General features: G+C 34.9%; 1 protein-coding gene across 4 annotated transcripts in view; it reads left to right on the plus strand.

Annotated features, from left to right (window-relative positions):
* LOC127811625 (DNA mismatch repair protein MSH1, mitochondrial) overlaps positions 1-15,969 on the plus strand; it is a 57,793-nt gene that overhangs the window by 26,447 nt on the left and 15,377 nt on the right. For all 4 annotated transcript variants that reach the window (XM_052351651.1, XM_052351650.1, XM_052351649.1 and 1 more), the window contains exons 14-19: positions 540-607; positions 7,057-7,230; positions 8,749-8,955; positions 10,431-10,687; positions 10,788-10,931; positions 13,770-13,830. In XM_052351651.1, the coding sequence (XP_052207611.1) occupies positions 540-607; positions 7,057-7,230; positions 8,749-8,955; positions 10,431-10,687; positions 10,788-10,931; positions 13,770-13,830 (911 nt within the window). The remainder of the gene's footprint in view (positions 1-539; positions 608-7,056; positions 7,231-8,748; positions 8,956-10,430; positions 10,688-10,787; positions 10,932-13,769; positions 13,831-15,969) is intronic.

Raw genomic sequence — 15,969 nt, forward strand, 5'->3', positions numbered from 1 at the left:
ATAAACAATACTATTCATTTTATATGTTACTAGGTTAGAGTGGCATGTATTGAAGATAAGAAACAGGAGTGATGATTAAGATGGTTTGGAATTTTGAGGAGGCTGATAAAAGCACCTGTGAATGAAATGGAGGGAATTTGTAGCAAAAGAGGGAGAATTTTTGCCATCCTGTGTTCTTAACTACAATACTCTTTGCCTGTTCTTTCTTAAATTTTAACCAGAATTGCATGTTTTACTGAAGAAACTTTGTGAATATCCTGACTTCTTCCCATGATCAGCTGATTTTGAAATTAGAGTATTCTATATGTACCAAGTTTTCTGAGGTTGTTTCAGAATACTAATTGGTAGTAAAACAAAATTTCTGCTGTTTGGTGGAGATTATATCATAAGATAAGAGTGTAGGTATAATTCTTTAATCAGCACAATGTATTGTCCAAATGGGATATGTAATACTTTTTCACTAGTAATGTAGAAGTGATTGATCAATAACAGTTGAGAAACATGAGATCCTCCACTTATAATAAGCTTTATTTTGGCAGCAATATGCAGACTTATGAGCAATGTAAAATGCTCGATTCCGGAGTTTACTTGTGTTTCATCTGCAAAGGTAGTAGTCCTTTTTATCTCATCAATAGATCTATAATGTTGTTCCCCCTTTTCAGTTTGATGTGTGGAAGATCTTCTAGATTATGTTAATTTTTTTAATGGACCTTCTAGCATGCTTTGGCTCGTATGATGGAGTGCATAGTACAGAACAACAGATTAATGGTTGGCAATTGAGTTAAAAAGGCATTTAAAGTGGATTTTTAAATCAACTACTTGCTCTTTCAAGTCATATGTCAAGTGCGTATGTGCCTTATACTTAGAGATTTTTTAGGCAGAATAAACATTAGTGTGAAGGACCACACATAGTAGTGAAAGTTCATCAGAGCTTAGATTTGAATCTATCCTTCTTATTGGGGGCAAGCCGTAGATGATCCTGGGAGATGAACATAATTTTGAGGGACCATGTTTTGGCTGCTGCATCTGTTTTGCTATGAACCCATTAGTTGAATGTCTGTACAATTACCACAGGAGTTGCGGTTACTTGTATAAGGTTATGGAGGTAAAATCAGGAAGAACTTCTAAAAGATTATTTTCACTCCATGCAGCTAATTCAATTACTCATATTTTTATTTTTAACTTTTATTTTAAGAAGGCATGATTTAGGTTTACAGAAAATAAAAAGATTCCTGGTTTTTCCCCTCGTGTTATTGCATGATTTAAGGATACAGAACTTCCAAAAAAATTTGTATATATACTTAAAATTTTATGTTTTAGTTTGACATGGCATGCCATGCCACATAAGCATTTAATGGGTTTTTTACATAGTGGAATGGCAGTCCAAAACTGAAACAAAGGTAAACTTTGGTTTTTTTTTGTTGCAATTTGCCCTTAATCTAACTTTATCTTATTTTAATTAATGCTGTTTGTATAGAAACCTAAAAGAGGGGTTGTCCTAGCAATAGAGTTGTCAAAAGGGCCGGCCCGGCCCGGATCGGCCCGTGGGCTTTTTAAACGGGCCGGCCCGGCCCTTTTATTAAAAGGGCCGGGCCCAGCCCGGCCCATTTTGCTATGAACAGGGCCTGGCCCGGCCCACGGCCCTCTTATGGGGGGCCGACCCGGGCCGGCCCGTGGGCTATAGGGCCGGGCCGGGCCCTTAGCCCACAGGGCCCAGTGGGCCGGGCCCGGTGGGCCGGGCCCCTTTTTTTTTTTTTCTTTTTTAAATAATACATATATACATATATAAATATTAAAATAATGCATATATAAAAACTATTTTTTTTTCTTTTTAAACAATTTTCTATCTTAAGTGTTAAATATTATTTTATTATTTTATATTTCAAAATTCTATATGGCTTATAAATTTTCTTGTGAATTGATATGAAAAATAATACACATAAAAAGAAGAATATTTTTTATAATTTAAATATATAAAAAATTTAACTTGAAAATTTTAAATATATTGATGGTTATTATTTATATATATTGCGAAATGTAAATTTTTTAGCATCCAATATTAATAATAAATAAAAAATGACATAATTAAAAAAATAAATAAGCAAGGGACACTGCAATTTATAGAGGTTCGAACCATTTGGTAAACAAATGGCCTACTCCTCTGTCTTCAAGCCATCACTTGAAGAAGTTCAATTAAATAATTTTTTTACCTTTTTTACATGAGCTAGCAACCATCCCTAATGATCCTAGTCTCTTTTTAGAGGTAGGAAATTTTTAAATTCATTGCTGCAGCAAGATCATTATCTTGCGGCTAGCAAAAAACTCCCATCACTCAAATGGCAATTGCCAATATTGATTGGTGAGGGAGTACAATAATTAAATTAAATTTTTACATCTTTTCGATTAAATAAAAGAAAATAATACAAAATTGCAAAGGTAAAGTGGTTTCAGCTAGTTATCAACATCATCTTCACTTGATTCATCTACTAACTCGATCCCTTGTTGTTCGAACTCCACATCGAGCCAATCTTTAAAGCAAACACACATTTCCAATATTTTTGGTGATAATCTTGATTTTTTTGGATCTAACACCCTGTTACCTGCAGAGAAAGCAGACTCCGACGGTACTGTGGACACCGGAGGAGTTAGTACATCACGAGCCATGGCAGCCAAAACAGGATATGTGTGTTGGTTTAGGCGCCACCAGGCCAAAACATCAAAATTATTTATTTCATCATCAGAAAATTGCATATCTCTATTTAAATAAAAATCTAATTCATTAAATGCACTACTTGACGTTGTAGTTTTTTTTGATTGTTTACTTCTCAAAAATTTTGAAAATTCAAATTTTAAATTTCCTTTGGATTTTGTTTGTTTTGATGAGTCTTCAACTTGTTGTTTAGGTTTAAAATGAAATTCGTACAAATTATACATTTCATATACTAATTGTTTAACTTCATATTTCGTATCATCTATATCAATATTCATAGCATTGCCATAAAAATCTAAAAAACCATCTGCAGCATTCCACTTTTGTGTGGGATCTAACGTACTAGCTATTAGGTAAAATGGTGGAATTTGTGTCCAATATTTCCTAAATTTTGCTTCCATTGGGTCAAGAAATGGCATGTAACTTTGATGTTCTCTATATTCATTGAAACAATTTACTATACTATATATTTCTCTTAAAAAAATGTGAGTTGTTGGGTATTTACAACCAGAAAATGTAATTGTAGCATGATAAAATTGTTCTAATATAAAAATAAGTATATCTAACAAATTCCAATCAAGTTCAGTTATGTGATGAGATGGGGGCATTTCTTTATTCCAAAACATTGTTAAAAGTTCTCTATACGGTGTTATCATTTGTAATAACAAAAATGTTGAGTTCCATCTAGTTTCAATGTCTTTTGGAAATTTTGTATAGGGAAGTTGATAAGCATGAACTAATTGTTTCCATTCTCTAAGTCTAGACGTATTAGTGCGTATGAATTTTAAACAACTTTTTACTTTTTCTAATGACTCTAAACCTACACGAAGACCATCTTGAACACATAGATTTAAAATGTGACATGTACATCTATTGTGAAATAATTTTCCCCCTAAAATTAAGGGCACAGAAAGTTTTAATCGTTCCACTGCGACATTATTATTACTAGCATTATCAAAAGAAATAGCAAATAATTTTTCCAAAATATTGTAATCTAAAACGGACTGTGAAATTGCTTGAGCTATGTAGTTTCCACTGTGTGCTTCTACAAGTTCTTTAAAAGTAATTATTCTTTTTTGAATAGCCCACATGTCATCTATCCAATGAGCCGTCACACATAAATAATGATTATTTGTTAGTCCGTCATACCATATATCAGATGTAAGTGAGATTTTACTAGTAAGTTGATTAAATACATTTTTTAGATTATCTTTATATATTAAAAATAATCTCATTGCTTCATTTCTAATAGTGTTTCTAGAAAAACCTCTAGACTGTGAATTGTGTACAGTTTTATAATACCACTTAAAAGCGGGATCTTGTGCAAATAAAAAAGTGCATTCTGATTTAATTATCATTTTAGCTAAACACTCATTGTCTAATTCTGGATTATAGCGATGAATATTACCTGAAAGATTTAATTGAGTTTGTGTACTACCTTTTTCACTACAGGCCATTGCCTCCTCATGCTTTGCCGCGTGCCTTTTTAGATGACCTGTTCCATCTCCACACACAAGACGTTTTTTACATACCTTACATTGGGCTTTTTCACCCTCGCCTTCAACCTGAACTATTTCATAATAGTTCCAAACAGCACTTGTTCGCTGTCTTTTCCTAACAGCTCCCACATTTGACGGACCTGCATCATCTTCTTCATTCTCTCTGGGTGTTGGTGGGGGTGGAAAATCAGCAGGCCTAGCAAAATTGATGTTGTCATCTTCTTCGAGTGAGTCAGGTGGAAGTGTTTCATTCTGATCTGCATAATTTGTGTTATACAATTCATGAATGAAATCCACTGGGGGTTGGGGCTGAGGATGACGAGGTGGACGAATTATAGGGTTAGATGTGCTAGATCGTGGTGGATCTATAGAACCAGAAGGAGTCCCACGAGAAAAACGAGTGGATTTTGAGCGACGAAGGAAAGACATTATTATTGATAAGAATACTATCTAATTTGAGAATGGATAAAACTTATAAAATAGAGAGGCAAAAATAAGTAAGAATTAAGAAGTGAAAACTCAAGAACAATTGAACAACAGAATTGCATGGAATTCGAGAGCAAATGAAAATAACTCATATTTGTTCTCCTATTTATAGACAATCAAGAGACTTACAAATTTGAATTTCAAATTCAAATGTTATGAAAAATTTGAACTTCCGTAAATTTCAAATTTTCAAATGTTGTGATAGAAAAGTTACAGAATATTTGTCAGGCAGCCTGACAAATGTGGGTGACAACTGACAACCTGACTCAGCAGCCAAATGCACCATTGGTGGTCATCATGAAGGATACTTTTTCTGAAATTTTTGATGGCGTTTGATGCCTTCAGCCTTCCCACCATTTACTTTCCTATCAATGATACTGTAGGGAATCTCATTGTCACTTTTTGTATTTTATGCACTTTTCTGGGAAAATACTTGAAAATTCCAAAAATAACTCCTATGACTTAAAATTGATATATAATATGTTATTATATTATATTATACATAACAGATATAATATTATATTATAAATCACATATATTTATAATATATATTATATAACAAAAGAAAGTAGCATATTTAAATTTTAAAGCTTTTATAATGTTAATAGTCTCAGCCTTGCCAGCCTTGTCATTGTCAAATTATATATGCTAGCCTTCAAATTTTCAAACGTTGTCAGGCAGCCCTTATGGGTGAATATTTGTCACAAGTCATACTTTATCTTTATGTCAAGTTGTGGACTCACAAGCACAATAGTGAAACACATGCAAATTGCTTTTCCTTTATGTCAAGTTGTCAACTCACAAGAAAAGTAACATGCAAATTGCAAAATCATTAATTAATTCCTTTAGTGTGGGTGATGCGCCCATGATTAAATTGGTAACTACAAAGGATGGGTGATGTGCCCATGATTAAAGCTAATCATCAAGCCATCTGCTTGTTTTATTCTATTACTCTTTCTCACAATCATTAATTAATTCGCTTAGTATTTGTTAGGGCCTAATGATGATACTAATTAACTTGCACTGGGTCGGACTTTGATGAAAACTTAGTTAGTTAGATAAAATTATTTTGGAAAAATTAACTCAATATGATGATTGAAGGCCATCAATTTTATAAGCCCATAAGGGCCTCACGGGCCAGGCCCATAAGGGCATCACGGGCCGGCCCATGGGGTCCCAACGGGGCCGGGCCCTTAGACGGGCCGGGCCGGGCCGTGGGCCCAAATTATGTGGCTCGGCCCAACCCCCCCATGGGGGCCGGGCTTGGCCCGGCCCAAATGAACAGTAACGGGCCGGGCCAAAGCCCGGCCTGCGGGCCGCCCGGCCCTTTTGACAACTCTACCTAGCAATAAAGGGAAAGTATAGGAATCTTTATAGCCAAAAACAAATCACAAGGGGTGCCTCTGGGCAAAAGTTTCAAACAACAGGGGTGTTGGGGCAATTTACCCTTTATTTAATAATTCATTGGGAAATATGAGGGTTTTTCTTTGAAGTAATTCTCCTTTTCCCATATATCTCCCATTTCCTTAATCAAGGAGAACATTAAACAGCAGAATACCACTTGGGGAATGTTCGTGGTTTCTTCTTCCTATCTGGTTATCAGCACGTGTTTGGGACATGACTGGTCAAACCCTCAGTAACCTTGGTGTCATTTAACTTTATTATCCATTTTGGTGGGTTTAACATTATTATTAACTGCACCTTATCATAACCAAGTTAGGGTTTGTGGCACGAGATTCATAAGGCCAATTAACTTCTAAAAGTCACATTGGCAATACAAATCTTTGCAAAAGAACAATATGACAAAATTTTATTCTAGATGCCTTTCTTGACACCTTTAGCGAAGGAATGATGAGATAAATTCCAACATCATCTTCATATGAAAAAGTTTCATTAGATGGCAGTAAATTAAGATAATTAATATGGTTGTATTCCATCACATAGTTGATATTGTGAAACCAACCAGTACAACATGGAAACACAACAAACATATCATTGAAAAATGGCTCTCTTTCCAAAAACCATTATGGAAAATTGGGAATTCAGCCCAAAGAACATGCTAGAGTTGCTAAATTGGGATAGGAGACTTTATATGTTTGTGTGAATTTGGATAAGTCATATTAGATGGCTAACTACGAAACAGTTAGAAATGTGATGTTAGTATGAGCACAAAAATTTGGTTACTACAACTAAAAAGAATATTGATCAGAATTTCTTTTAGGTAAATGAGTCAGTTGTGGTTTTCTTCCTTGTTGCTCATAACATTTTTCTTCTAATATTAAGTTTCTTCTGGTTTATTCTCTCTCAATTTATTTATTATCTCATTAATAGTTGAACCTCTAATTTCTTGCTTATCTACAGCTTGTGAAGCTGCTTGAGTTGAGGGAGGCCAACCATATTGAGTTTTGCAAAATCAGAAGTGTGCTTGATGAGATATTGCATATGCATAAAATCTCTGAGCTCAGGGAAATCCTGAAATTATTAATGGATCCCACATGGATAGCAACTGGGTTGAAAATTGACTTTGAAAACTTTGTAAGTATATTTTACCATTTATGTGTACCTTTTCTTCTCAGTCCCGTTTGAACTAGTTCTATAGGATATGAAATGAGCGGCATGAAAAAAAGCACCAAGCAACTTCTAGAAGTGCTGGATGACTCTCCTTCCATTACTCTAAATATTCTAATACCTTGTTATTATGAAATTTTTTGAACTTAAAGCTTATTTCATCTCTTGAATGTATTTATAAATTTAGTTGCAGATGATCAGATTTGACCATTCTTCTGTCACTCTCTTATGCTATATGATAAGGGCATCTATGGTTATTGATTTTCAAGATTAAAGTTTAGTGGACATCACAAAATTGGGCAACCATCTGAGGTTTCTGTCAATCAGATCATTAAATGCGAAATATTTTCAATTATTAAAGCCTTCTTAATGTACTTCATGTTGGCACTTCTGTATGTTTTTTTATCATAAGTTGATTGTTTGTTGTAGTACAAATATTTGGCTTATAGAAGGAGTGCTAAAACCAATTCAGACCAGAAGGATGCACTCTCTCTCTCTCTCTCTCTCTCTTTTCTGTTTGTTGAGACTGAAGTATGCTTTATTGTAAGACTGCATTCTTCTGTCTTAGCAAAAAAAAAAAAAAAAAAGATTGAATTTATGGTCTGATTCGTTTTACTGCTCCTTGACCATTAGTTAGAGATCTGCAGGTCTGATCCCAATTTATTGTTTATCACAAGAAAGGAACAAATTAGTGAAGTGACTCCTGCTTATCAGAATTGAAAAAATAATGTTTAAAGGGAAAAGAGGAGGAAATTTGAAAAAATTAACTGGGGCAAGTGCCCTCACTGGACTCTTCATGGGTCTGCCCCTAGTTCATAGTGCATCTCCATACACAGGGCACATCTATATTCTGGGGCTTTAGCCATGTTCTCTCAACGTAGAATCAAAATACTTTCAAGCTTCTGGAGTCCCTATTGTGTTATGTGAGTACTGATGGTAAAAGAAACTGCCTTTTATCTACAGATGGATGCCTGTTGAGTATTTTTTAGAAAAGTTTTAGAATCTGGAAGGAGATATGATCTATATCGTTATCTAGATTGTTTTACTAGTTTCTACAAGGTACTTTTAGACTCAAAATATCCAGTTTGCATTAGACATTATAATGCTACTCTTATTTGGTGGACGGATATCTTTGACTGCAACTTCTCATTAGTTCTTGCAAACAATGAAAACTCCACCAGTAAAAGCTATGTTCCAGCACATTTCTTGTATTGGGTTCAATCCAACTTAATCAAATTTGATGAAGGACAAAATAAGGCTAGAACCAAGCAACTAACCCTCTTCCCATGTGATATATATATATATATATATATTTATATTCTCAGTGGTACTGAACATTCAATTCAAGGCTGTGGCTGTAAAATAGCAAGCAAATGTATTTTTCTACTTTGAGAATCCTGGAATGGTTTTGCAACAACACACTTAACTTAGTAACTCTTTTTGTTAGATTTGATTCGCATTTGTTGCTTTTTTTTTTTCTTATAGGTGAGTGACTGTGAATGGGCTTCATGTAGAATTGGTGAAATGATTTACTTAGACGGTGAAAGTGATCAAAAGATAAGCTCTTTTTCTATCGTACCAAGTGACTTCTTTGAGGACATTGAGTCTTCATGGAAAGGTCGTGTCAGAAAGATTCATTTGGAGGAAGTGTATGAGGAAGTGGAAAAGGCAGCTGGGGCACTATCATTAGCTGTAAGTCCCAAGACTTTGTAAAGGGTATTGTACATAAATTGCTTGTAGACTCCTGCATTACTGTTTATGCTTATTCTGCAAGTTGAATATATTTTCTTGAATTGGTAGTTTGTATGGTACATTTGCTTTTCTTGATGCGGTCTTAATCATATTTATATGTAACAGAGTCATCCTTGAACTTATTTTCTTGACTTCCTTCTCTCCTAATTGGCCACATGATACTTTCTCAATCTCTTCTTCTCCATTGTGCTTTCTTTGTCTTCTTTTTTATTCTCTTTTTCTTCTTGATTTTGATTTTCTATTCTACTCGAAGTCACTTCAATCCATCAATTTCTCAATCTCAAACCAAATCTGTCTCTCTCTCTCTCTCAGAAGGAAACCCAGCATCAGGTCAGTGCTCTGGCAATTTTTCAAATTATTTTTCTCCATTGTTGGAGCCTCATCTTCAACTCTCTAATATACCCACAAAGCCAGAGCACTGCATTCATACAGGGATATTGGAGCAGAGTTGTTGGAGCTTCAAGGAGAGCAGGAGAGCACTCCATTTGTTTTCTCCAACAGATGGAGGAGAAAGAGAGAGGAGAGAGAAAGATATAGATAATTTTGGCATTTTGAAAAATTTAACGGCCGTTTTCTCACAGCAGGGGGACAAACAATGGGTGGTTCATAAAGCCAAGGGATGTCTCTGTTGTTTCTGATAACTCAGGAAGTTTTGTGCTTTTTCACCAAGCCTCAGGGGTGCCGAGTGTAACTTGTCTTAATAATAATTACTGTTGTTATCAACATTAGCATAGCATCGTTAAGATTATTACTCTTACTGTTATCATAATTATCATTGTTACTGTTCTGCATGTGACTTCAATGAACCTCCTATTTTTTATGGAAGGGTCATGAGTGTTATAATGTGATTCATAAGACAGCCACTTTCTCTATTTTTTCTTTTTGATAAGCTGCACCCAGTCTCTTTTTTTCAATCATGTCCTTGAGAAAGACTGCATCAACTAGGAAGAATGCATGCAGTGCATCGATCTGAACTAGCCCTTTTCGCACATTATCCTTTGGTATATCTGCTCAAAGTAGTTGAAGTGATTTGCTTTTGCTACACCGTTATAAATGTTCCCAATGCATATCAAGATCTAGCATCTTGCCTCGGTGCAATGCAGGCCCTTCTCTGTCATATACTGATTAATTGACAGGTTAGCATGCAATATCATCATATGATCAAGAATGTTAGTGTCATCCATTGTGGTGGGATGATATTGGTATGGTGGATGATAGCTGTGTTCTTCTTATTTAAAAGATTGAAAAGCTTAAAAATGTCTTTAAGTGTTGGAAGAAGTAAAAAAAGATAAGCATTTCACTTGTTGAGTATAATTATACACATCTGCTGTTTATGCCTGGCAAGTTTGTGATGTCATACAATACAACTTTAAATAACCTATGCATAAATGTTTTGATATTCTAAATGCTTCTAGGTTACTGAAGATTTCCTCCCCATTATCTCAAGAATAAAAGCTTCCATAGCTCCACTTGGTGGACCAAAGGGAGAAATATTGTATGCTCGAGAACATCAAGCTATTTGGTTTAAGGGAAAACGGTTTTCTCCAGCTGTATGGGCTGGTACCCCAGGAGAAGAACAAATTAAACAGCTCAGACCTGCTGTGGATTCAAAGGGTCGAAAAGTTGGAGAGGAATGGTTTACCACTGTGAAAGTGGAGGATGCACTAGCAAGGTTTGGCTTCTGTATGTAGTTGTGGAATTTGTTCCTTTGATGCCTCCTTATTGATGCTTATTTCTTTTTCTATGGTAAAATATTCTGGTTTTTGTTTCAGGTACCATGAAGCAAGTTCCAAGGCAAAGGCAAAGGTCTTGGAATTGCTGAGGGCACTTTCTGCTGAATTACAAGCAAAAATCAATGTCCTTGTCTTTGCATCTACGTTACTTGTCATTGCCAAGGCGTTATTTGCTCATGTGAGGTGGGCTGCTCAATTTAAATTTCTAGCCTATTGCCAAGACCTAGTCTTGAACCTAGGGTTTCAAGGTAGAAATGAGAAGGAAGAATGGAAGAAAGAAACGAAGAGAGAACAGAGAGAAAATTGAGAAAGAAATGAGAAATTGAATTCAATTCTTCTTTGATTCTGCATACAGATTTTTAAGCTTTATATATAGCTGACCAATCAACAATTACAAATCAGTTACAGGCTACAGCTGACATACAAATTAAACTTCTATACCCTGCTGTAGCCCCTACGAGCTTGACACCTATGTTCATACTGTTTATATCCTATTTTGAAATTGGGTTGCTGTTTGTGATTCCTATTACAGTCTTGTCCATAGTGTTGCTTTTTTGACTATTCATGAAAAGTATTTTTAAACTTGTTAAAAAACCATATGTATTGATAGTGTGGATTGTGGAAAACAATACTTTTCTGTATTGTATTGTGGAACTGTACACTAGGTATTTATTACAGGTGTGAACTCCAATTTAGGCAATCAATCCCAAATAATTAGGGATTACTCAACTCAATCAAGGAAGAAAAAATAAAGGAAACCATACCAACAAGGAAACGCAATCTTATCCAGTTAAGAAAAGGAAACTCTAGAAATAAGGAAATAGAGATATTCTAGGAAGGAAACAATTACAGGAGAGATTTCTGGATTTCTAATAGATAGGACGGAATCTCACACAGCATAAACATAAATCGAGAGAAAGCGGACACAATTTAATATAGTTCGATTTCAACCAGCCTACATCCATGATATGACAACAGGGATAAATCCACTTAACAAATGTAGATGTAGCTTTTGAAAGGAAAAAAACTACAAACCCTCTCATAATACAATTTTTGGACAAATAAAACTGTAAACCCTTGCAACCCTTACAACTCTAGATAACTGGCCACTCACTCTCTGATGACACACTCCATGGACACAACCCAGTGAAAAATCCTAACTACTAAGGTGTGGTCAATCAAAACCTATGTTGTGGGGGCTATTCGTAGGTTTTCTGCACATACCTTGATTAGGTATTCCTAGAAAAACTAGTTTTATCTGCTTTGGGATTTGAGGAGTTATCAAACATATATATTAGCTGAAGAACATAGATATTCATTGCTTTATACACCAGGTGTCTAACAGACTTTAGTTTGGATTTATGTCATTTATTTATTTAATGAAAATTTTCATCTATTAATCTACAAACTTATAAATCCAATTGAATGCCATAACTTTTTTGGCTAAGTGAAGGCATGATTACAAGAATAAGAATAAAAATGATAAGGCAAGGAAAAGTTCTATGAAAAGATCAATAGTGTCATGATTATCACATGCATGTAATGAAAAAAATGTGGTAACAGCTATTGTGTTACTGTAATGTCAATGGCCAATCTTGTTGCACCCTCAATATTGTTATGAGAGAATGTTAACAATGAAAACTATGTCATAATGCCTGTCTGTTTATATAATGGCCATACAGATGATCTCCCTGCCATTGTTATAGCTTGTTCAGGTACTTGAAGTCCAGTAAAATATCAAATTCAACTTTCATATATCAGGGCCTTTTTGGCTTTTGGTTGCCACAATTCAGATGTAATCCTCTTGATTGGAAAATGGGTTTTTGTCACTTTTTTTTTATCATCCCTATTCTTATTCCTTAGTTGGGCAAGCAGAGGATAGAAGGATATAGCTTCCATCAACAACAGGAGGTTTTTTCATTTCCTCCTCCTATAAAGTTGTGTGAGATAATCTAGGGAGGTGTTTCCTTGGAAACTATTGTAGAGGACTAATGCCATGACCTCGGCTCTTTTGAGTGTCTCATGACTGACAGCTAGTAATCAACACCCCCTTGGTGGTGCTAAGTCAGCTTTTTACCCTCTTTAGTGGCAATAAGCATGAAGGCTAGAGGGGCTTTGAGAATAGGAGGCACTTATATTACTAGACAGAAGAAGCCCAAGGTTAGTGAGAGAAGCTCTCTAGGATCACTCAAAATATTCTATGATTTCCAAGATGGGTTGGCCAAATGAGGCCTCCACCTTATATATCACAACTCAATCCCACATCAGTAGTCAGAGGAAGGTCTTGGGTATATTACTTGTCACCTTCAGTTAGCACTTTTGGGTAAGGGCGTGTGGTGTTACAAATATTCTATATATTCAAGTTACTAGGGAGGTGCTTTTGTCTTGCATACCCTAGCTGGTCTTATACAAAGGCAAACCCGCCAGTTATACTAGTGGTTGGTCTCTCTTTTGTTAAGGTTGGCAAAGAGAAATTAGAGAAACCTGGCAGTCTAATTGGTAGGTCTCTCTTGGCCTAGGCATCAGATGGCATCTGATGCTGTTTTGGTAAAAATTTCAAATCCTCCTATGCTAGTTGTGTTAAAAAAAATGTTAATTTAATAAAAATTCTGCTAATTATCTGTCCTTTGGCTGCTTTCATTTATGATATATCCATAAATAAACACGAACAGTTCAGCATAGCTCTGAGTTTCTTAATGAAAGTAATAACTACAAATTAGAGGAAATATGTGAAGGCATGTAATCTGCAGCTTTTATTCTTCTAAAATTCTATGTCCTCTTAGCTGGCATATTTTGTTAAAGCATTACAAAGTTGTAATTTGAATAAAGCAAAAATATGCAATGAAAAGAAATCAAATTAAGCATTTAGAGAACTCTATTTTTTAGTCTTTTGCTTTCCCTTGTTTTGTGTTAAATTTTGCAGTTCAGGTTGTCGATATTCATTACTTTGGGCTTTGCATATTGTGAAGTTTAATGGAAATGTATTACATTTAAATTCTCAAATTTGTTGATCTTTTACAGTGAAGGCAGAAGAAGAAAATGGGTTTTTCCTACTCTTGCACAATTCTCTTGTCAGTCTAAGGTAATCTTCTTCTAGACAAAATGTTTCCATGTTATGTCACATGATTCAGTTTGTGTTAAAAACTCTCCATGTGAAGTGGTACTTTAGTCAAACCATAATCCTCTAATAGTTAGGGTGTTTATGGATCAATGGATCCATAGAATTTCAAGATTTCCTTGTCTGGCTTCTAGCCTGTCATCAACTCCCTTTAAAAGATGCTAAAATTGCTGGAGTCAACTGGTAGGATGGAGGGGGATCTGGTCATACGCCTCCTTAAATTAGAGGTGGTGGATTGCCACCCATCTTGATATAGCAAATGGCATTTCCCATAAAGGCTGTTAATATTCCAAGCAAAACAAATTATTCTGGCATATGTTCCCTAATCGTCTTACACTTGTATACCATATGAAAACTCTTATTATAATTCACATGTGCGTCAAATGTCAATGATGATTTATTATGAAAGAGATACAGGTGTCCATTACCTCCCCTGTATTTAAGTGTTGTATTACAGAATGGTATATTGGATCCTTCATTCCTTGCCCAAGTTATGAAACATGAGATGACAGAAAGAGTTGCTAGGAGAGATAACTAGCTGCGGCATCATGTGAATGAGGGAATTCTAGATGATGATGAGCTACTGATAAAATTGCTGAAGTAGAAATGTGCAAGGTGGCAGCCAGATGGTTTAGTAAATTTGTTGGAGGAGAAAAAACTCAGGTAATGGTTGACTTTGAACTCATTTTTGGGGACTAAATGAAGAGATAATTAGCCTCATTTTGCATATGATATCAGAAACTAGTTGGTAAGATGGATGGCATCCATGCATCCTAATTTTAGGTTGCATTTGGATGGAGTTTTAAATGATGTCACTTCAAATTCTATCATTTAAAAGACTTGCATTTCAAATATTGTCATTTGAAACGACACCCATGTAGGTGTCATTTCAAATGTAGTTGTCGTTTCAAATCTTTATATTTCTTGGGTCCAAATATTTCCAACAATTTGCCAAACAATGGCATTGAAATTTCAAATGACAAATGAGAGGGTCAAATAACCCTATGCAAGCACAACCTCACATTACATTATATGATTTATGCTTTTAAATGAAGGGGTTCATCAAGTTGCTAATCAAAGTCTTAATATAATACGAGACTAAGAGCAATCAAAATAATGATTCATGGTGGTGAAGTAGATGCTATTAGATTGGCTTGATTTGAAATTTTGAGGCAATAAGATGTGAGGCCATGGTTACTTGCATTCATAGTAAAAAGTTATTCTGAGTGTGCTCAATAAATAAGAAAGTCAATTGTTCGAGTTTGGACTGAGTATCCATTATCTCGATCATATCTTCATATCCTATTATTTTTATTAAATACATTATTCAACTAATTTATATAAAAATTTAAAAAATAATTTATTGTTAAAAACTATTTTACATCCTTAATTGCATTTTCTTCAATTATATTACCTTCCTAGCTGCAAATTATTATATTTATACAACAAAATATAATTAAATAAACGTGTCATGTGGTCAATTTTGATAATAAAAAAGAATAGATCTAAACATTAAAAAGTGTTACTTTTTAGAGGAAAACTATATATCTAATTAGAAAAACAAATTATATGTATATATAATATAATAAAAAAATATTTAAAATATGTATGAGTTGAATGATCTCGCTAGGATTAATTTAAAGCAAGATGGAAGCAATAACTGTGAGAAATCTGTTGAGACTTCTAAAATAAGGGTGACCTGCCTCCTTGATCTGAAGCAAGCTGGTGAGGTGTTGAATGCTAGTGAAAAGTGGCATTGAGAACTAGGTGGTAGCCAAGGAAGGAGCAAGCTATCCAACTGCTTCTCCTTGCCTATAAATTGGCCGTTCCACTTTCATTTCTAACACAATCCAGTTTAGAGTGAGGCTCTCCCAAGGGAGAAGCATTATAGTGAGAGAGTGTTGGAAAATAGTGAGGAAGTGAAGATAAGCTAATAAAGCAAGGAAATTTTGTTCAACTTGAGAAATGGCAATGAGCTGCTCTTATATGACGGCCTAATGTGCAATGTGATATGCTGCATGCATGTTGTGCGTGCATAATGTGGGCATGCTGCAGGAAAGTATGTCTAGCATGTGATTGATAATGAAGGTTCAACAATATGAA

Source organism: Diospyros lotus, chromosome 10 (assembly GCF_014633365.1).
Source record: "Diospyros lotus cultivar Yz01 chromosome 10, ASM1463336v1, whole genome shotgun sequence".
In the NCBI taxonomy this organism is placed as follows: Eukaryota; Viridiplantae; Streptophyta; class Magnoliopsida; order Ericales; family Ebenaceae; genus Diospyros; species Diospyros lotus.